Source organism: Gorilla gorilla, chromosome 10 (assembly GCF_029281585.2).
Source record: "Gorilla gorilla gorilla isolate KB3781 chromosome 10, NHGRI_mGorGor1-v2.1_pri, whole genome shotgun sequence".
NCBI classification, from domain to species: domain Eukaryota; kingdom Metazoa; phylum Chordata; class Mammalia; order Primates; family Hominidae; genus Gorilla; species Gorilla gorilla.
The window spans coordinates 44,078,089-44,099,503 of NC_073234.2; the positions used below are offsets into that span (position 1 = coordinate 44,078,089).

Below are 21,415 nucleotides of genomic sequence, written 5' to 3' on the forward strand. Positions count from 1 at the left end.
GTAATCCCAGCTACTAGGGAGGCCGAGGCAGGAGAATCGCTTGAACCCATGAGGCGGAGGTTGCGGTGAGCCGAGATCACGCCACTGCTCTCTAGCCTGGGCAACAGAGTAAGACCCTGTCTCCAAAAAAAAAAAAAAAGTCACCTTAATACTCCAAGCAGAGCTGTGCTGAGATCTTCACTTACTCTCTTCTCACATGAATAGAGCTCTTTTTGAGGAGAGCCCCATACTTTATCCTGAAGTATTCTCTGGTAGCTGGAAAGCGCATGTGTCTGCAGTCTTTTCTGCTGCAGTTTACATTCTCATGTTACCTCCAAGGCTCCCTCATCCCCCTGCTTATTAGTCCAGCTTGGCCTTAGATATATTTCTTCCCTAGGTGTAAGAAGCAAGTCCCAAACACTAATACCCCATGAACTAGAAACTAGAGTGCAAAGACCCCAGAATGGCCCAGTATTGCCCTATCTCAAATATTGTGAAATGAAGCTGAAACAAAGAACAGTGAAGATCTAGGAAATCCTACTTTGTGTCTAAATGTAATTTGCACGCAAGTCATTGCAGTCCTCTATCTTAGTCTAAGTCAGTTCTTTCTATAGTCCTAACTTTCTTGTTCTACCACCATCTACCCCAGTAAGTCTCGTTCACTTCAGTTTACCTTGCTCCCTACTGAAGCATGGTGTCCTTGTATGTGTACTTTTCTCTGTCTGTGTCTTAATTCAAACCTGTAAGTGGGTAAACTATGCTTCTCCTATTGTCATCCGCTACCGTGTTTTTTATGTGTATGACTTGCTTTTCCAAGGTCCTAATATTTTCTAGGTTTTTTTTTCCCTAAAATGTGTATTTTAATAGTCTTGCTCCCTTTTCTCCCTCTTAGTCTCCCATCTGCCTGCATCTTCCACCTATCATCTCATACCTAGAAACAGACGAGACGGCAAGAGTGGGAGAGGAATAAAGAGATAAAAGAACCATTTGGGACTGAAATTTATACAGAATGTCCAAGTGACTGGCCCTAAACCCCAATCTTCTACTCAGGTTCTGTCCCTGCTACTGGATTGTGAGGGTCAATTGGTCGATCGTTGGCATTGGCTTATCTCCTATGGGGAGTGTGGTGCCAGGTTAGGTGCTATAGCTCGGGGGTAAAGGAACACTACTTGGTGCTGCAATTCCTGTTCTCTTAGAAATTCATTCTTGAGATTAATTGTGATCACTAACTCCAAATGAAAGAATTTATCCAAGTTTTGATGCCCTGGAAGCATTTATGGAAGCTGCTAAAAATTATCCCACCATCTCACTGTATGTATCTCCTTTTTTCTCCCTCTCCACTTTTTCACCCTTCCTCTTTATTTTTTTATTCCTCTTCCTACTGCCATTTTCTTTCTTTCTTTTGCTTTCTTTTTCCCTGATTGGCCTTCAGCTCTGGGGGCTCCCTAGACCAAAGTTGCTGAGCCTGAGAATAATTATTGTTCAGTTTCTAATGGTACATAACAGTGCTAGGATTAAAGAAGTGATCATGTGCACACACAAACACCACTGTGCTTACTCTAAAGCTTTTCCTGTAGAAGAAAAACTTTGAGACTGGGTGCAGTAGCTCACGCCTGTAATCCCAGCACTTTGGGAGGCCGAGGAGGGCAGATTACTTGAAGCCAGAAGTTTGAGACCAGCCTGGCCAACCTGGTGAAACAACGTCTCTACTAAAAATAACAGAAATTAGCTGGGTGTGGTGGTGCACATCTGTAATCCCAGCTTCTTGGGAGTCTTCAGCCTCCTAAGCATGAGAATTGCTTGAACCTGGGAGGTGGAGGTTGCAGTGAGCTGAGATTGCACCACTGCACTCCAGCCTGGGTAACACAGCAAGACTGTCTAAAAAAAAAAAAAAATCTTTGAGGAAGGGTTGTTACCTTTAACTCTGTCACACAAGGGACTTGCCCCAGGTCTGGGAACAGTACTGACTAAACTATGATCTTTCCCTTCCTGGCAGGGCTCCTCTGTCCAAGCAGGCCTTCAAATTGTGTGTCGGTAAAGCTCGTGAAACCAGGGGTGAGTGAGGCTGAGGATTAAAGGGCCGGGATCTTCCTTTTGCCCAATTTACTTAAAATGAAGTAGACTTCTTGAAAAGGAGTTCTCGGGGCCTCCTTTTGTCATCAAGAGCTAGTGAACAAGCCCAGAATTTGCCAGTAGGTGGCAGCCACATCCCTCAGGGCAGTCTTTTTTTTTTGTTGTTCATTATTTATTTTTCCATAAGTTATTGGGGTACAGGCAGTACTTGGTTACATGAGTGAGCTCTTTAGAGGTGATTTGTGAGATTGTGGTGCACCCATCTCCCGAGCAGTATACACTGCACCATATTTGTAGTCTTTTATCCCTTGCCCCCCTCCCACTCTTCCCCTCAAGTCTCCAAAGTCCATTTTATCATTCTTTTTTTTTTCTTTTGAGATGGAGTCTCGCTCTGTCACCCAGGTTGGAGTGCAGTGATGCACTCTCGGCTCACTGCAACTTCCACCTCCTGGGTTCAAGCGGTTCTCCTGCCTCAGCCTCCTGAGTAGCTGGGATTACAGGCACGCACCACCACGCCCAGCTAATTTTTGTATTTTTAGTAGAAATGGGGGTTTCACCATGTAGGTCAGGCTTGTCTCAAACTCCTGACCTCATGATCCGCCCACCTCGGCCTCCCAAAGTGCTGGGATTACAGGCGTGAGCCGCTGTGCCCGGCCCATTTTATCATTCTTATGCCTTTGCGTCCTCATAGCTTAGCTCCCACATATCAGTGAGAACATGCGATGTTTGGTTTTCCATTCCTGAGTTACTTCACTTAGAATAATAGTCTCCAATCTCATCCAGGTCACTGCAAATGCTGTTAATTCATTCCTTTTTATGGCTGCATAGTATCCCATCGTGTGTATATACCACAGTTTCTTTACCCACTCATTGATTGATGGGCATTTGGGTTGGTTCCATGATTTTGCAATTGTGAATTGTGCTGCTATAAACATGCACATGCAAGTATCTTTTTTGTATAATGACTTTTTTTCCTCTGGGTAGATACCCAGTTGTGGGATTCCTGAATCAAATGGTAGTTCTACTTTTAGTTCTTTTTTTTTTTTTTTTTTTAGATGGAGTCTCGCTCTGTCACCCAGGCTGGAGTGCAGTGGCGCGATCTTGACTCACTGCAAGCTCCGGGTTCATGCCATTCTCGTGCCTCAGCCTCCCGAGTAGCTAGGACTACAGGCAACCGCCACCACACCCAGCTAATTTTTTGTATTTTTAGTAGAGACGGGGTTTCACCATGTTAGCCAGGATGGTCTCGATCTTCTGACCTCATGATCCGCCCGCCTTGGCCTCCCAAAGTGCTGGGATTACAGGCATGAGCCACTGTGCCCGGCCCTACTTTTAGTTCTTTAAGGAATCTCCACATTGTTTTCCATAGTGGCTGTACTAGTTTACATTCCCACCAGCAGTGTAGAAGTGTTCCCTGACACTGCATCCATGCCAACATCTACTGTTTTTTGATTTTTTGATTATGACCATTCTTGCAGGAGTAGGGTGGTATCACATTGTGGTTTTGATATGGATTTCCCTGATCATTAGTGATGTTGAGCATTTTTTCATATATTTGTTGGCCATTTGTATATCTTCTTTTGAGAATTGTCTATTCATGTCCTTAGCCCACTTTTTGATGAGATTGTTTTTTTCTTACTGATTTATTTGAGTTCGTCGTAGATTCCGGATATTAGTCTTTTGTCAGATGTACAGATTGTGAAGATTTTCTCCCACTTCGTGGTTTGTCTGTTTACTCTGCTGTTTTTTGTTTGTTTGTTTGTTTTTTCCATGCAAACGTTTTTTAGTTTAATTAAGTCCCAACTATTTATCTTTGTTTTTATTGCATTTGGTTTTGGGTTCTTGGTCATGAAATCGTTGCCTAAGCCAACATCTAGAAGGGTTTTTCCAATATATTATCTTCTAGAATTTTTAATTTCAGGTCTTAGATTTAAGTCCTTAATCCATCTTGAGTTGATTTTTGTATAAGGTGAGAGATGAAGATCCAGTTTCATTCTCCTACATGTGGCTAGCCAATTATCCCAGCACAATTTGTTGAAAAGGGTGTCCTTTCCCCACTTTTATGTTTTTGTTTGCTTTGTCAAAGATCAGTTGGCTGTAAGTATTTGGGTTTATTTCTGGGTTCTGTATTCTGTTCCATTGGTCTATGTACCTATTTTTATACCAGTACCATGCTGTTTTGGTCACTATAACCTTATAGTATACTTTGAAATCAGGTAGTATGTTGCCTCCAGATTTGTTCTTTTTGCTTAGTCTTGCTTTGGCTATGGGGGCTCTTTTTTTGTTCCATATGAATTTTAGAATTTTTTTTTTGTAACTCTGCGAAGAATGATGGTGGTATTTTGATGGGGATTGCATTGAATTTGTAGATTGCTTTTGGCAGTATGGTCATTTTTACAATATTGATTCTACCCATCCATGAGCGTGAGATGTGTTTCCATTTGTTTGTATCATCTATGATTTCTTTCAGCAGTGTTTTGTAGTTTTCCATGTAGAGGTCTTTCAACTCCTTGGTTAGGTATATTCCTAAGTTTTGTTTAAATAAATTTCCTTATGGTTTTTCAGAGCTTCCCTGGCTTTGCAGTTTGACACCCTTCAAGAAGAGAACTATGGCTGAGGATAGCTGTGGAGTAACTAAAAAAATAGCACTGCTATCCCTGCCCGTATCACTGCCCTTCCCCAGTTAGGGGAGGCCTAAGAGGAGCATCACTTCTTCTCACTTTACTCTTTAGTCACAACTTACAAGTGTGGGGAAAACAGGCACAGTTTTGTTTTGTTTGAGACGGAGTCTTGCTCTGTTGCCCACGCTGGAGTGCAGTGGTGGTGCGATCTCAGCTCACTGCAACCTCTGCCTCCCAGGTTCAAGCGATTCTCCTGCCTCAGCCTCCTGAGTAGCTGGGACTACAGGCATGTGCCACCATGTGCAGCTAATTTTTGTATTTTTAGTAGAAATGGGGTTTCACCGTGTTGGGCAGGCTGGTCTCGACTCAGGTGGTCTGCCCACCTCAGCCTCCCAAAGTGTTGGGATTACAGGTGTGAGCCACCGCAGGCAGCTATTTTTTTTTTTTAACCACTTTACTGTCCTTTTTTCCCCAGAATATATATGCCTGAACCAAGATAGACTCTCCTCCAAAAGAATGAAGAGAATTGGGATAATAGAAAATGTGTATGAAAGCCACCAGTATAAGCAGCTAATACTGAACATCTTGTCCATCAGTTATATTTGGAATGCCATTGTCTGACAGAAAATAGGTGTGCCAGTAGAGCTAAGAGTTTATTTTCAAGGCTACAGCAGCAACTCTTCCAGGTCACACAGTGGATTCTCAATAATTTTACCTAACCAAAATTACTTACATTTTATTTAAATCAGCTATCAGATCCAGTATTCTCCTCTTTGGGGAGTCTTCTAATTCCTGTACTCTGCCTCCTGAACTGTTAGTCCCTTCTGTGAAAGAAACTCTGGAGATGTGTGGCAGGAGAGGATATTGGTACCGTGGCCCCACACATCTTAATGCTCTAAATGTGGAGGGAGGAGCCTGTGGCAGGTGCTTGGATAATTCTCCTTGACTTCTTCCTTCACCTCCTCCCCACTACTAGAGTGGAGTGGAAAGAACCTATGCCAGGCAGAACTGGATTTCAACCTCAGCTCTGCCATATTAACTGTGTAAGCCTAGATGAGTGATTTAATTTATCTGAGCCTTTTTTAATTGCAAATACAAGTTATGTCTCCCTATAGGATTCTTGTGTGAGGCTGTAATGAGACAATGTATGTAATAAGATAATATATACCAATGTTATTTTCCCCCCTTCCTTGCCTCTCTCCTTCTCTCATCTCTCCTACCACCAGGGACTATGACTGGAGAACTGATGAGGTGATTAAAATGCCTGGAGGGGAAGAAGGGAAGGAAAAAATAATAACTACCCACTAGTTGATTTAGAACACTCTGTGTTCCTAGTAAACAAATCCTCCTGCTTGAGGCTAGTGAAGGGGGACTGAAGGGACAAAAACTAAAGCTAAGCTATTTATATTTTATTCCTAAATCCTTCCTGTTTGCTTGGGGATGGAGGTGGATTTTTCATATTGCTGTCACAGCCTGGAGGAGCAATCATGGAGTGGAAGGAAGTAGCCAGAAGCAGGCATGATCTTGGGTGTTTTTTCCTTCTGTGCCCTTGGGAGGGAGATGATCCTTGTGAATGAGTATTTCCTCTAGGAGAGCTGTGGTGTGAAATCAGGAGCAGCTGAGCCAGACCTTGGATGACCCTTCCTGCAGAAGCAGTGCAGCAGTGCAGACAGGAATCTCTTCTCAAGTGGGCAGTCAAGGAGGGTTATGATCATGCTCCCCAGGAATTGTGTGTTCAGAAAAACTGCTTTGGGAAAAGCTGTATTTGGAATCAGACAGCAGACCCTGACCCTGAGAGTCCTCAGATTGCTCACAACAGCTGCAGAGTTCTGAATGGCTAATGGGGAAGGGAGTGCAGCAGGTCTCCCCTGATAAGAGAGATTGCCTGTTTGTCAAAGAGATGTTAAATCTTCAAGCTGTCCCGGGCTTGGTCACCTACCTGCTCAGCAGTCGTGCTACTCATGTGAAATTTCTTCTATGATTATTAACCTTATTGTTCCTTCCCTTTCCCTCCCCATCTCTGCCCGCACCACCCCCCCCACCCCACCCCCCGCTTCCCACCTCTCTTTTCTCTTCCCTTTTCCACATGCCTCTCTGCTGGCCCACAGCCAGTCCCGGCTCTGCAGCCCTCTCCGCAGCCTGTTCAGTTCTCTCCAAGCTCCTGTCCCCAAGTCCTTCTGCCAGTCTCTCCGCCCCAGCAGTACAACATGGTATAAACTCCATTCCCCCTTTTTGTCTTGTTCATGTGTGGCCTGTATCTGTAGGTATGTCTGGGTCAGTCTGTGATGGCCTTGTAAGCATGTTGTGCTTTTGGAGGGCATATTGAAAGCTATTTCTTCTTGAGGGACCAGCACAGGCTGAACTATACTCCATGCTAATGGCCTCATCACAGCACATCAAAAGATGCTTAAATGTAAGACAGAGGAACACTGTGTTCCCCCAAGTTTCAGGACAGAGAATGAAATTGGATGTTGGTATAACCTAGGCTCCTCATCTCTACGATGTACATCCTAAATCTAATTTGCTCCCTAGGCATGTCTGAGGAACCTAGTTTCTTCTATACAGAATGGTTCTCTATAATTTCCTTTAAAAATAAAAACACAGGCCGGGCGTGGTGGCACACACCTGTAGTCCTAGCTACTCGAGAGGCTGAGGCAGGAGAATCGCTTGAACCTGGGAGGCTGAGGTTGCAGTGAGCCGAGATCGCACCACCACTGCACTCCAGCCTGGGCAACAGAGCAAGACTCCGTCTCAAAAAAAAAAAAAAAAAAAATGCAGTTGCAGACTTCTCTGGTATCACTGGCAAAAACTTAAACTGTTCCCCTGTTTTACCATGTCAGTTTATATTTTAAAAATCCTCATCCATTGCGTAGCACATGCTGTTTAAATCATTTGTACTCTACAAATCCTTTGAAGATCTGATTTGCCTCATAGTTGATAACTTCCATCATAGTTGTAGGAGCCCTGAATTGTTTTGCTCTGTCTTAACATCTACTTTTTCTCTAGAATCCTCTCCCTCCTCCTACCTCTTATTTCCATGTTGATTGTCCTGGAATATCGAGTTCAAAATAATCTGCAGTCCAGTTCACTTGTCATCTGTTCCTGCCCAATAAGTAGCAAAACAGCTAACTTGAAGATCAGATCCTTGAAAATGGAATGAAACTACAGAAAAGCATTGTCTTTTGGTTTCTGCTAGAGGTTGTGTGTGTGTGTGTGTGTGTGTGTGTGTGTGTGTGTGTGTTACTGTCCAGGGAGCAGAAGGGAAAAGGAAGCTAACAAACTCTAACCTATCACCATACGAGTGAGAGATGGAACACCATCACCCTTGCTGCTTAGGAAAGAGAGCTGAGAGAGAAGGCAATTACAGCCTGGCCAGTCAGTCTTATCCTCCAGCTTAGCCACTCACTCTGCCCTCCTTTTGGAGGTGAGAATTGGAAGTAGTTTCTGAAGGGCAGGAGAACTCTAGGCTAGTGTCAGAGAACAAAGGTGGAAATGACCTCCAGAGGGAGTAAGGAGATAAGCAGCAGGAGTGGGAGCCCCCAGTCTTGCTGCTGCATAGGCAGAGCTGTGAAGGCACATGAACCTAGCTACCCATGATCCACTCAAGGTGTTATCTGGGTCTTTTATTATAAAAACAGGATTTGTGGCAATGTAGGGGCCTTTTTGTGGTTGGGGGCATAAGGAAAACAGGAAATGGAAAGACTCTTTAATCTTTTTCGTTAAGCCGCTAGTTTGTCCTGTTTTTTCTATATACAGTAATTGTGTCGTTGCTCCCATCTCCCAAGGACTAACCCTAACAACAATCATAGGCCAGGCGCGGTGGCTCACACCTGTAATCCCAGCACTTTGGGAGGCTGAGGCGGGCTGATCACTTGAGTTCAGGAGTTCAAGACCAGCCTGGCCAACATGGTGAAATCCCGTCTCTACTAAAAATACAAGAATAAGGCTGGTGCGGTGGCTCACGCCTGTAATCCAAACACTTTGGGAGGCTGAGGCAGGTGGATCCACCTGAGGTCAGGAGTTTGAGAACAGCCTGGCCAACATGGTGAAACCCCGACTCTACTAAAAATACAAAAAAAATTAGCTGGGCATACTGGCGCATGCCTGTAATCCCAGCTACTCGGGAGGCTGAGGCAGGAGAATTGCTTGAACCTGGGTGGCAGAGGTTGCAGTGAGCCGAGACTGCACCATTGCACTACAGCCTGGGCAACAAGAACCAAAACTCCATCTCAAAAAAAACAAAAAACAAAACAAAACAAAACAAAAAAAAACAAGAATTAGCCGGGTTTGGTGGCAGGAGCCTGTAATCCCAGCTACTCAGGAGGCTGAGGCACGAGAATTGCTTAAACCTGGGAGGCGGAGGTTGCAGTGAGCTGGGATTGAGCCACTGCACTCCAGGCTGGGCAACAAAATGAGACTGTGTCTCAAAAAAACAAAAAAACACACAATTATAATCAGGGTCACCATTGTTACCTCATATGTGATAGAGAGACTGGCTCTGGAGTTGGACTTCAACAGCTATTCAATTCATAGCACAGCACAGAGGTAGGACTATCCCCCATTGTTTTAAAGAAGGTTGTAAAAAGCATTGCTATTTCTCTCTGTCTGTGTTGAAGCCAAAGACATGAGGTTTGATACAGCCCCAATCTTTGTGTCTTATACTCTCTCAACAGGCAGATGACCTCAGCAACCCCTTTGGACAAATGAGCCTTAGTCGCCAAGGTTCTACTGAAGCAGCTGACCCATCTGCAGCTCTATTCCAGACCCCACTTATCTCCCAGCACCCTCAGCAGACTAGCTTCCTCATGGCTTCCACGGGTCAGCCCCTCCCCACTTCCAACTATTCCACCTCTAGCCATGCACCACCTACTCAGCAAGTTCTGCCACCCCAGGGGTACATGCAGCCCCCTCAACAGGTGAGCAGCTCCAGTTCCCAGCTTAAATCACTTAATTCAGTTTGTCTAGTATTATACTTTCTTTATTCCTCCAGTTTAGACAGACCAGAGGGAATACCTCTCCCTACCTTGCACTTGAGAGTTGTTCTAGCCAGAAAGTCTTCTTTCTATATAACATAAATCCTTGTTTTACTGCAATTGCTGGTCCAAAATATCTCCGTTTACATATTTCTGGCCATCAATCTTGAGGCATTTATAGTAGTATGCTGATGTTGCGGCTGAATTTTAGGGACTTCTCACACATCTGTCTCCTCTCACCATAGATCCAGGTTTCTTACTATCCCCCTGGACAATATCCTAACTCCAACCAGCAATATCGACCTCTCTCTCACCCGGTGGCCTATAGCCCCCAACGTGGTCAGCAGCTGCCTCAGCCATCCCAGCAGCCTGGTAAGAGAAACCACTGGTTTAAGAAGGCAGTGAATAAGGGAAGGGCACACCAGGAAAGAAAGAAGTACCTTCTCCATTAAAATGAAGGTGGGTCTAGGGGCAGGAATGATTAGGGTCCTAAGAACAGACCTATGCTCTCCAGAAAAAGAAAGATAAAATAGAATGGAGAAGGAAATTACAGATAGAGTGTGACCTCCTAAACATTCATACTAATGTATTTTCTGCCTTGCCCATCTCTAGGTTTACAGCCCATGATGCCTAACCAGCAGCAGGCGGCTTACCAAGGCATGATTGGGGTCCAGCAGCCACAGAACCAGGGCCTGCTCAGCGGCCAGAGGAGCAGCATGGGGGGCCAGATGCAAGGCCTGGTGGTTCAGTACACTCCACTGCCTTCTTACCAAGTGGGTGCATTCTGCATTGGGAAGGATCACCCCAGTCCTTGGCATGAGGAAAAGGAGAGCCTCCCAGGGTCATCCATACTAAAAACTCCAATACTAAAATAGTGTCTACTTTACCCTAGAATTTTTAGATTTTTTTCCTATGACGGAAAGCCCATGGAGTTTTAGAAGAATCTTTAAATTGTTTGGTCTTTATACAGCCATGGAATGAGTATATGCCCAGGAAAGTAGTGGCTAAAGGAAATCAGGCTCCTTTCTTTATGTCAGGTGCCCAAGGGTGGTATTTGAAGAAGGCAGAAATAGAGACAGCTCTGGAAACATTTTCTTTAGGCAGATGGGGAGAACAGGAGGAGGATCTAAAGTACAGAAGGAAGTTGTAATGCCCTGATCTCGTGATGACTAGGCTGTTTCTGCATGAGCTCAATGTGAATGCGAATGTGATTCTTTCTCTTCTCTTTCTCACCCAGGTTCCAGTGGGTAGTGACTCGCAAAATGTGGTCCAGCCGCCTTTCCAGCAACCCATGCTGGTCCCTGTGAGCCAGTCTGTGCAAGGAGGCCTCCCAGCAGCGGGAGTACCAGTGTACTATAGCATGATCCCACCTGCTCAGCAGAACGGTACGAGGTGAGGACTCCCAGAGAGCCAGGACAGGACATCTCCCATAGACCTTCAGCAACGGTTGCATCATGGTTTTGTTTCCACTAGCCTAAGAAAGGCAGGGGTAAAGATCCCAGTAGTTCCCTAAAGCAGGTAGAATATGAGGGAGTTCATTCTCCTTTTCACTTATTGATTTGACATGTGCATAAGAGGTTATCAGCAGAAAAAAATTCCTGCTTCAGAGACTTATAATTTATGATTTCCTCCATTTTTATTTTTCAAAAGAATGGGACTCAGAACTAGAGGATAGAGACTGCTCATCATTAAGAGAAGAAATTTTTTTGGACTGTGATGTGTAAATTTTTCCGTGTACCTCTGTTTATCAATGAAACTGATGGTGTGTCTATTTCTGTATCTATTTATATATAACTGAATATAGGTCATAATGAATAGAATTTTTAGTGGTAGAAGGCACCTTAGAAATCATCTAGTCCACTCCCCTCGTTTTATTTTTCTCTCATTTTTAAATGAGGAAATTCCAGCTAGGGCTGTTAAAAAATTTACCTAAATTAACGTAGCTAGTTAGAGGCAGAGGTGGTACAAGAACTGGAGTCTGGGCAACTCCACGTGTTTCTGTATGCCTGTCTCCCAGTATATGTGCATTTACCTTTGTCTTTTTCTATATATGTCTCCAGGTTGTTTTGAGTTTTGTGGGGTTTTTTTTTCTATTTGTCTTTATGTGACTATATTTGTTTTTGACTTTTCTTTTCTTTTTGAGATGGAGTCTTGCTCTTGTTACCCAGGCTGGAGTGCAATGACAATCTCAGCTCACTGCAACCTCTACCTCCTGGGTTCAAGCAATTCTCCTGTCTCAGCCTCCTGAGTAGCTGGGACTACAGGTGTGCGCCACCATGCCCAGCTAATTTTTGTATTTTTAGTAGAGACGGGGTTTCGCCATGTTGGCCAGGTTGGTCTCGAACTCCTGACCTCATGATCCGCCTGCCTTGGCCTCCCAAAGTGCTGGGATTACAGGCGTAAGCCACTGCACCCGACTGACTTTTTTTTTTTAGGCCAAAAATAATTAGCAATCCTTAGTTTTTGTGTTGTTTTTTTTTACCCATCTCTTTCTAGCACTCTGTGTCTGTGTCTGTGACACTCTCTTTGTCTGTGTTTCTGTTGTGTTTCTTGGAATCTGTGTGTGTGCATATGTGCATGTATGTGTGTCTGGTGTTTCCAGTGTTGGGAAGAGCATGTGTCACTAACATTCCATCTGTAGCACTGATTAGCAGCTTCCTAATTGAAAGATGATCAAGTACAAATACATATAATTAACTTTGAACTGATGAGTGATTTTAGAAATTGCATGGCAAATTGGTCTGGGAATGGCTTGAAGTTGCCTCTGCTTCCCATAGGGGAGGACCAGGAAGCAGCAGCTGTTTGCCAGGAGCTGTGTTCATCCCTCTACTGCTTCACCACTCCTCTCTTCTGTGTCTTCCCAGCCCTTCTGTAGGGTTTCTGCAACCCCCTGGCTCTGAGCAGTACCAGATGCCTCAGTCTCCCTCTCCCTGCAGTCCACCACAGATGCCACAGCAGTACTCAGGTAAGAGGATAAGGAACTGTGGGTCTTGGGCACTGGCAAGAGCAAACATTGCTGAAGGGCTTATGCTCTAGAGCTAGGAAGGGCAAAAAGAGTTCAGGTATTGGGTCTGTCCCCACTGTGACTCCATCACAAAGAAAAAACAGTCTTAGCTGGTGTTTTCCAAGGGTACTGAAGCTGACCTCTCAAGATGACACTGGGGCCAGGCACACTGGCTCACACCTGTAATCCCAACACTTTGGGAGGCCAAGGCAGGAGGATCACTTGAGCTGAGGAGTTTGAGACCAGCCTGGGCAACATAGCAAGACTTTGACTCTACTAAAAAAACTTTTTTAAAAGGCCAGGCATGGTGGCTCATGCCTGTAATCCCAGCACTTTGGGAGGCCAAGGCGGGTGGATCGCTTGAGCCCAGGAGTTTGAGACCAGCCTGGCCAACACGGTAAAACCCCAACTCTACTAAAAATACAAAAATTAGCCAGGCATGGTGGTGCACACTTGTTATCCGGCTACTTAGGAGGCTGAGGCATGAGAATCACTTGAACCTGGGAGGCAGAGGTTGCAGCTCATGCCACTGCACTCCAGCCTGGGCAACAGAGCAAGACTCCGTCTCAAAAAAAAAAAAAGAAAAATTATGGCCAGGTGCGGAGGCTCACGCCTGTAATCCCAACACTTTGGGAGGCCAAGACGGGCAGATCACCTGAGGTCAGGAGTTCAAGACCAGCCTGGCAAACATGGTGAAACCCCACTTCTATTAAAAATACAAAAATTAGCTGGGCATGGTGGCGTGCACCTGTAATCCCAGCTACTTGGGAGGCTGAGGCACAAGAAATGCTTGAACCCGGGAGGTGGAGCTTGCAGTGAGCCGAGATCACGCCACTGCACTCCAGCCTGGGCGACAAAGCGAGACTCCATCTCAAAAAAAAAAAAACGAAAACAAAAAAACAAGCCAAGAGTGGTGACGCACCCAGTAGTAACAGCTGCTCAGGAGTCTGAGGGGAACAATCGCTTGAGCCTGGGAGGTTGAGGCTGTAAGGAGCTGGCATCGTGCCATTGCACTCCAGCCTGGATGGACCCAGATAGGGAGTGGGACCCTGTCTCTAGGGGGAAAAAAAAAGAAATGACATTGGTTGCCTCAGCCCTGAAAAGCTATGTCTCTGCATTCTTAGTTTTCTTTGTTTTTCTTTTTTCTTTTTCTTTTCTTTCTTTTTTTTTTTTCTGAATCTAGCATATACTCACATGCCTTTGGGTCATGAAATGAAGACACAGAAGACCTGTGTCTTCTGTACTTATCCTTCATATAGACAGCATTTCTTTTCTCTTGGGAGGGTGAGGGAAGTTGATAAAATGCTTTTTAACTTAGAGCTTAGATTTGTTTAGCAGCTTTTGTTGTGTGCTCACATACATTGTAACATTTTAATTCTCACCATAACTTTGTGAGGAGGAAATTTAAAACTCAAAGAAATTAAATGACTTGCCTAAAGTCACAATCCTCTAACTTGAATTTGGATCTTTTGACTTTCCGCATCCCATACTGAGTCTTCAACACATTTTCAACACTTTTTTTTACTCAATTTCTTTCTCTCCCGTGGAAAATAAATGGACATCATGTTACACAGCTAAGGGCCCTCTTTGGAGAGGCCAGCCATTCCAAGTTAATAAGTTTATGCCATGCAGCCTTTCACTGCCTTTGCCAAGAATTCCCCTAACACGCAAGTACAGCTGCCCTTGTTTGTATCCCTTTCACCCTACCCTCAAATAGCAGTACACTGCAGTTAAAGAAACTTTAGGGGGCTGTGTGCAGTGGTACACACCTGTAATCCCAGCACTTTGGGAGGCCAAGGCAGGAGAATTTCTTGAAGCCAGGAGTTCGAGACAAGCATGAGCAACAAAGCAAGACCCTATCTCTACAAAAAATTTAAAAATTAGTTGGGCATGGTGGCATGTGCTTTTAGTTCGTCCCAGCTACTTGAGAGGGTGAGGCAGGAGGATCACTTGAGCCCAGGTGTTTGAGGCTGCAGTGAGCTATGATGGTGCCACTGCATCATGGTGATGTCACCCTGTCATCATGGAGAGCAAGACCCTGTCTCAAAAAAAAAAAAAAAAAAAAAATCTGGAAGGAAGGAAGTCTTTTGTTTTTTCTTTTCTTTTCTTTTCTTTTCTTTTTTTTTTTTGAGACAGAGTCTCTCTCTGTCGCCCAGGCTGGAGTGCAGTGGCGCGATCTCAGCTCACTGCAGCCTCCGCCTCCCAGGTTCAAGCAATTCTCCTGCCTCAGCCTCCCAAGTAGCTGGGATTACAGGCGCATGCCGCCACAGCTGGCTAATTTTTAAATTTTTAGTAGAGGCGGCGTTCACCATGTTGGCCAGGTTGGGCCTGATCTCCTGACCTCATGATCTGCCCACCTCGGCAGGAAGTCTTAATTTAGCCTCCAACCATCTCCTTTCCACTCTATCGTGGGAATGTCAGAGTGCCCTCTTCTGGTGAGAGGGAGATATTTTGTCAATTTTCCCCATTTAGAAATGGAATATTTTCACTTGAAGATTTTTTGTACCGTCACTATGTTGGATGCTGTGGAGTAGATTCCAGAATTAATCTTACTCATTAGACATGATGAGTTCTTACCTTTAAGGAGCAATGACTTCCAGGCCAGGCATGGTGTCTCATGCCTGTAATCCCATCACTTTGGGAGGCCAAGGAGGGTGGATCACTTGAGGCCAGGAGTTCGAGACCAGCCAGCCTGGCCAACATGGCAAAACCCCATCTCTACTAAAAATACAAAAATTAGCTGGGCATGGGGGTGCACATCTGTAATCCCAGCTACTTGGAAGGCTGAGGCATGAGAATTGCTTGAACCCAGGAGGCAAGAGGTTGCAGTGAGCCAAGATTGCGCCACTGCACTCCAGCCTGGGCAACATAGCGAGACTGTCTCAAAACAAAAAAAAAGGAGCAATGACTTCCGCCTTCATACAGGCTGAGGTTTTTAATTCAAAAGTCCTTAACTTTTATTATGTTATTGGTCTCTCTGGCTGTTTCTCCTAGTGTCTGCCAGGGGCACTTGGCCTTAAAATTTCCAGTGGGGTATAGATATTGCAGAAACCAGCTCCAAGAAGCACTGTAGCCTGTGGTGGTGCTGGGTACTGCGGGGCATTTTTTCTCCTGCATGTACATGTAGGTATACTTGTATGTGCATTTTTGTGTGTATCCTTTGTGGTATGTCCTTATATCTGTCGGGTCACTGTGGTTACATCTATTCATCTTCAAATGCAAGATCTTTGAACCATAAACAAATCAAGTGAAAAGAATTTTTCATTACCTACTCTGTCATACTAGGTTAATTTAAGTAAACTAAAACAACAGTTCTGGAAGTTGGCAACACTAGAAATCTGGACCAGGGTTAGAAGAAAGAGATAATTAATGTAGGCTTCCCACGTCAAAAGAAATGGGGAATCCCTCTTTATCGTCTGTTTTCCTTGCTTCTTTGGAATTTTCTCAGTTTTATCTCCTTTGTTCTTAGTTACCCTGGTTGATCCTAGGCTTCTGACTGACCCCTTGTACTTTTCCTAGATAGTGGTACCTTGTGTTCTACCCATATCATCTAAAATACTGTATTCACCATATCAACCTTATAGGTCTTTAATCCCTGTTTGTGGAAATCTAAGAGGAGGTGGAAAAAGGGAAACAAGTGCTTCTTGTGCCTTGTTTACCCTATACTGAAAAGATAGACAGCAGGCATAACCCACAAGGGCCCCTCTGTCACCTTCAGAGGACAGTTGCCTGCCCTTCTCTCATGTAGCAACATGGTCACTTTTCCAAAAATAAAGGCAGGGATTAGGATTGGCTGTTCCTGGAACAACTGTTCTGGTTTATTAATACATTTTTGTAGTTGCCCTGTTTACTCCCAGGCCTGAACTTTAATTCCTTCACTATAGTATGAGACATAACTCTAACCCCAGGAAAAACTTCTCCCATTAAAATGATGGTTGCAGGTCCCTTGAGGTTTCTACAGGGGTGCTTGTCTGGGGAAGATGCACACAGACATGAAATGGCAGTGATACCTATACAGAGACTCCCAACTCACAGTGACACAGCAGCATGGACAGAGTGAAATGCATACAGAAATAGCCTCTCACATATTTACTGGCTCATTGTTTAGCTGAGGGGTTTCCAAAGCTGAGACTGCTCTTTCATCTTCCATTTAGTGAAGATATCCTACTCCCCCACCAAAAAAAGGAAAAATACCAAGATATTATTGGATTCTATCTTTTAATTTGGGAAAGATGCCTGTGGATTTTATTTCTCCAGACAATTCCTTTCCATAGATGTGATTTCTGATGGTAAGAAGCCTATCAGTCTTCTACCTCAGTGATTTAAAAAAACAAAAAAACAAAAACGAAAAACAATTCTGCCAGACATAAATGTCATCTGTTTGTATTTATGCGGTTTGCTGTGCCCAATCGACCTTTCTGCCCAGGTTTAATGATGCCACTTAAAAAGCCATTCACACGTCCCCTCTCCTTTCAGAGCTTTCAAGCTGAAATTGATTTCCTTATTCAACCCCCCCTCCCCCTTCCCACTGGCTGCCAACCCATGCTCCTTCCCCCAACCTGATTATATGGAAGTGCTGTCACTGGGCAGAGGGGTTTTGTTTTTTTTTTTTTTTTTTTGCCACATCTATTAAGAAGTAGTGACAGTTCAGCTGCTAACAGATGCCACCTGCTTTGGGCTCGAGGAAGAGAAGCATAAAAATCAGCTCATCAGTGGAGTAGTGCTCTGTGTTCTCAGCTAAGTGAAGGAACAATGCTTCAGGCCAGCAGGGGAGGACTCAGTGTGGGGAGGAGCTCAGGACAGAGGCTGCAACTAAAAACCCTGGCTTTGTTTTTGTTGGGATCAGAGATAATAACATGAGGACTTTGTTTTCTTTCCCTCTCCCTGTGACCTCCCTAATAGCTCCTTATGGCTACCTGCTAGTATTAGAGCTTCCACTGCCTTGCTTATGCTTATTTCTACACACTCACCCCCTTCTCCACCTTTCCTGGCCCAGGGCATTAGGCTCAGATTATGAGCTGCTTTCTAGAAAAACAATAGATTTAATTATTCTTACATTGGACCCTCAGGTAGCAATGAGGTATTTGAATACCTTCTAGAAAAACAATAGATTTAATTATTTTTACATTAGACTCTCAAGTAGCAATGAGGTATTTGAATAAGGTCAATTGCAATTTTGTTGGTAGAGGATGTTGAAGCAGGTGAGCGATTCTTAGGATGGGGAAATAAAATACCCAGAAAAACTACAGTAAGGGGAGAGTTGTTAAATGCATGACACTCCACAACTGTGCAGTTTTCCTATGTCCCTACTACAACCTATGCCCATGAATACTCTGTCCACCTTGGCAGGAGATGGGGATATCTGAGCCTGTTGTACTGAGTATTTGTGCTCTCTGACTGGATGAACCCTAGAGGGTCAGGGGTACAAATGGTCTGGGGAATATGATGTGACAGATGCTGTCTCCTGAGCTTCTCTCAGACCTCCCACCATTTCTTTTCCTTTCTTTTGACTGATACTACCTGAGAAAAACAATCACACTCACTTCCCAGCGTGACTGGTGCCCAGGGCAGAGGCTGCAACATTTCCCATCATAGGAAGCAATTTGATGACAGCAGCAGTGGCAGCCCTGGAGCATCGAGCCATGAAAACAGTAGCATTGCAGCAGGTTTTCAAGCTAGTAACCCCCAATTCCCATTTCTCCACCACCACCCACGTGTGAACTCAGCCTCAACAGGAATATAGCCTGGGAGGTCAGGAATAAACCCTCACTCTAGACAATCCCTTGCGGGGAAGCAGAGCTCCAGCCCATCCCTCCCAGCAGGGACTGTCCATCAAACTGCTTGACCCTGACTCTTTACCTTGCTTTTCACCATGAAGATTTAGGTCTTAATGTTCCTCCTTATTAAGGCTTTCCCTTCTCCCGCCCTGTGGGAGGATGAGTCTATCCATGGTTGCCAGTGCCAAAACCTCAAAGTCGCATTCAGTCAGTCACCTGAACCTGTCAGTGTAACCTTCAGAGGGTCTGACTTTCACTCCATTCCTGCTGGCATTGCCCTAATTTCAAATCTCTTCATTCTGTTTCAGCAGGCCTTTTTTTTTTTTTTTTTTTGAGGCAGGGTCTCATTCTGTCACCCAGTCTGGAGTGCAATGGCATAATCACGGCTCACTGCAGCCTCGACCTCCCAGGCTCAAGTGATCCTCTCACCTCAGCCTCCTGAGCTGCTGAGACTACAGGTGCTTGCCACCATGCCCAGCTAATTTTTGTATTTTCTGTAGAGATGGGGTTTCACCATGTTTCCCAGGCTAGTCTTGAACTCCTGGGCTCAAGCAGTCCACCTGCCTCGGCTTCCCAAAGTGCCGGGATTACAGCCATGAGCCACTGTGCCTGACCTTCAGTAGCTTCCTAACTGGTCTTTCTTGCTGCTAGTCTCTCTCCGTAGCTATCCTACATTTGGCCGTTTGAGTTAGCTCTCCAAAGCATAGGTCTCCCAACACCTACAGGATAAAGTCCAAACATCTTACCAGAATATGCTTCAAACTCTGACACCAACTATTTGTTTAATGTCTGACTCTTTAATAGACTGTCCATCCTATCAGGGCAGGGACAACCTTGTTTTTTGTACACTCAGTGCCCAACATAGGAACTAGCACATAGCAAATGTTCAATAAGAGTTTGTTAAATAAACGTGTCTCATCTCCTACTGCTTCCCCTATATGGCCCCTGTGTCTTAGCACCTTGAATCGTTTGTCAGTTCCTGAATATGACATACATCTCCATGCCATTCCCTCTGCTTAAAATGCTTCCCAACTTACCCCATTCTTGGCCAAGATGTACTTTCTGGGTCTGGCATAGTGAAACTATGTGGATTTATCTTCTCCAGAACAACCAGAGGTCACTGCCTTATCTATAGCCATTACCAGAAAAGCCTGCACGTGTCTGCAGCCCTGGCCTGTGGCCCAGACCAGGACCCGTACCATGCCTAGACATTTGAGCGATCTGACCTGGGCATTTGGTTATAGCCAGCGTTGACAGAATGGAGTAGTTTTCTGCCAAGCATACCAAAGTACCCCTCACCAGGTGAAGGCCAGGGGAGCACTGGCATCTGGGGCTCATATCCCTTCCACTCAAACTTCTACTGGTTTGAGAAGATGGAGTCAGAAGCCACATCAGCAGCCATCTCAGGTTCCTGGCAAGACATAGCTTGAGTGACCCTGAGGCAGTGGGTGGATTTATTTGCTGCTTTCCTACTCAGGGCTAGTTGGAAGGCAAAAATACAGTTGGAATTTGTAACCAACTGCTTTCTTCCTGCCCTTCAGGAGTGTCACCTTCTGGACCAGGTGTAGTGGTCATGCAGCTGAATGTCCCTAATGGACCCCAGCCCCCTCAGAACCCATCCATGGTCCAGTGGAGTCATTGTAAATACTACAGCATGGACCAGCGGGGGCAGAAGCCTGGAGACCTGTACAGTCCTGACAGCAGCCCCCAGGTGAGTGCAGCACTCAGCCTTGTCTTGGCAAGGAGATGACCGTATTCTTCCCGGGGCGCAATGTTTGCTATTGACTGAGCAGCCTCTTTTACATGTCTTTTCCTGGGTACTTTCTGGGGAGAAACACAGGAAGTAGAGAGCATCCTCTTTTAAGGAACCTAATATATAAGGTGGCAGGTGGGATACACACTTGAAAATGCTCAGAGAATACTTAAATCAATATGCGAGAAATGGATATTAAAATAACATAAATGGGCCAGGCATGGTGGCGCACACCAGTAATCCCAGCACTTTGGGAGGACAAGGCGGGAGGATCACTTGAGGTCAGGAGTTTGAGACCAACGTGGTGATACCCCGTCTCTACTGAAAATAAAAAAATTAGCCAGGCGTGATGGTGGGCACCTGTAATCCCAGCTACTCGGAAGGCTGAGGCAGGAGAATCGCTTGAACCCGGGAGGTGTAGGTTGCAGTGAGCCAAGATTGCACCACTGCACTCCAGCCTGTCTGGGTGATAGAGCAAGACTCCATCTCAAAATAAATAAATAAATAAATAAATAAATAAATAAATAAATAAATAAAATAACATAAATGAATTAAGGACTGAGGTTGCAGTTTGAAGGAAGAGTCTGACTTTGGCAGAGTTCAGCAAGAGAAACTTATTTCCTGAGACAGGTGAATTTTAAGCCAAGCCATAGGAATATCCAGAGGGTAATGTTTGATGTTTATGTGACATGTGCTCCTCTTTTCCACAGGCCAACACACAAATGAGCAGCAGCCCTGTCACATCTCCTACCCAGTCTCCAGCACCCTCTCCTGTCACCAGCCTCAGCAGTGTCTGCACAGGACTCAGTCCCCTGCCTGTCCTCACACAGTTCCCCCGGCCTGGGGGTCCAGCACAGGGTAGGGGGTTGGATTAGTGCTGACTGCTATGGAATTCACCTTTCACATCCCGTTCCCAATTGCAGAAATTGAATGAGTAACAACAGGCAGAGGACCAGTGTAGATGATCCAATTCTGGGAGTTAACTCTTCCTTTAACATCCCTGTATAGGCCTTGGACACTTGCCCCTCTCTAGTGCTGTCCATGCTTAACTTTCTTTAGCCTTCTTTACATACTTAGTACTTACAGCCAAGTAGGTGAAAAGAGCTGGAGAAAATAAGTTCACTGAACTTTCTAATGACCAAAGAGTTTAACCTACTATCAGTACCAAGTCTGAGGGCTGGGAATGTGGGACTTTGTAAGAAATGGTATGGTCTTAGAAAAGGAAACACTAGATT

At 44.9% G+C, this 21,415-nt stretch overlaps 1 protein-coding gene across 37 annotated transcripts in view; it reads left to right on the top strand.

Moving 5' to 3' along the window:
* The window catches only part of R3HDM2 (R3H domain containing 2), a 176,998-nt gene that overhangs the window by 151,738 nt on the left and 3,845 nt on the right, over positions 1-21,415 (top strand). For 20 of the 37 annotated variants that reach the window (XM_019038068.3, XM_055359314.2, XM_055359313.2 and 17 more), the window contains 7 exons: positions 9,347-9,589; positions 9,892-10,018; positions 10,259-10,419; positions 10,884-11,038; positions 12,511-12,611; positions 19,969-20,138; positions 20,891-21,038. In XM_019038068.3, the coding sequence (XP_018893613.1) occupies positions 9,347-9,589; positions 9,892-10,018; positions 10,259-10,419; positions 10,884-11,038; positions 12,511-12,611; positions 19,969-20,138; positions 20,891-21,038 (1,105 nt within the window). Of the gene's footprint in view, positions 1-6,781; positions 6,884-9,346; positions 9,590-9,891; positions 10,019-10,258; positions 10,420-10,883; positions 11,039-12,510; positions 12,612-19,968; positions 20,139-20,890; positions 21,039-21,415 lie in introns of all 37 variants that reach the window. The other 17 variants (XM_055359296.2, XM_031000785.2, XM_055359293.2 and 14 more) reach the window with 1 other exon arrangement.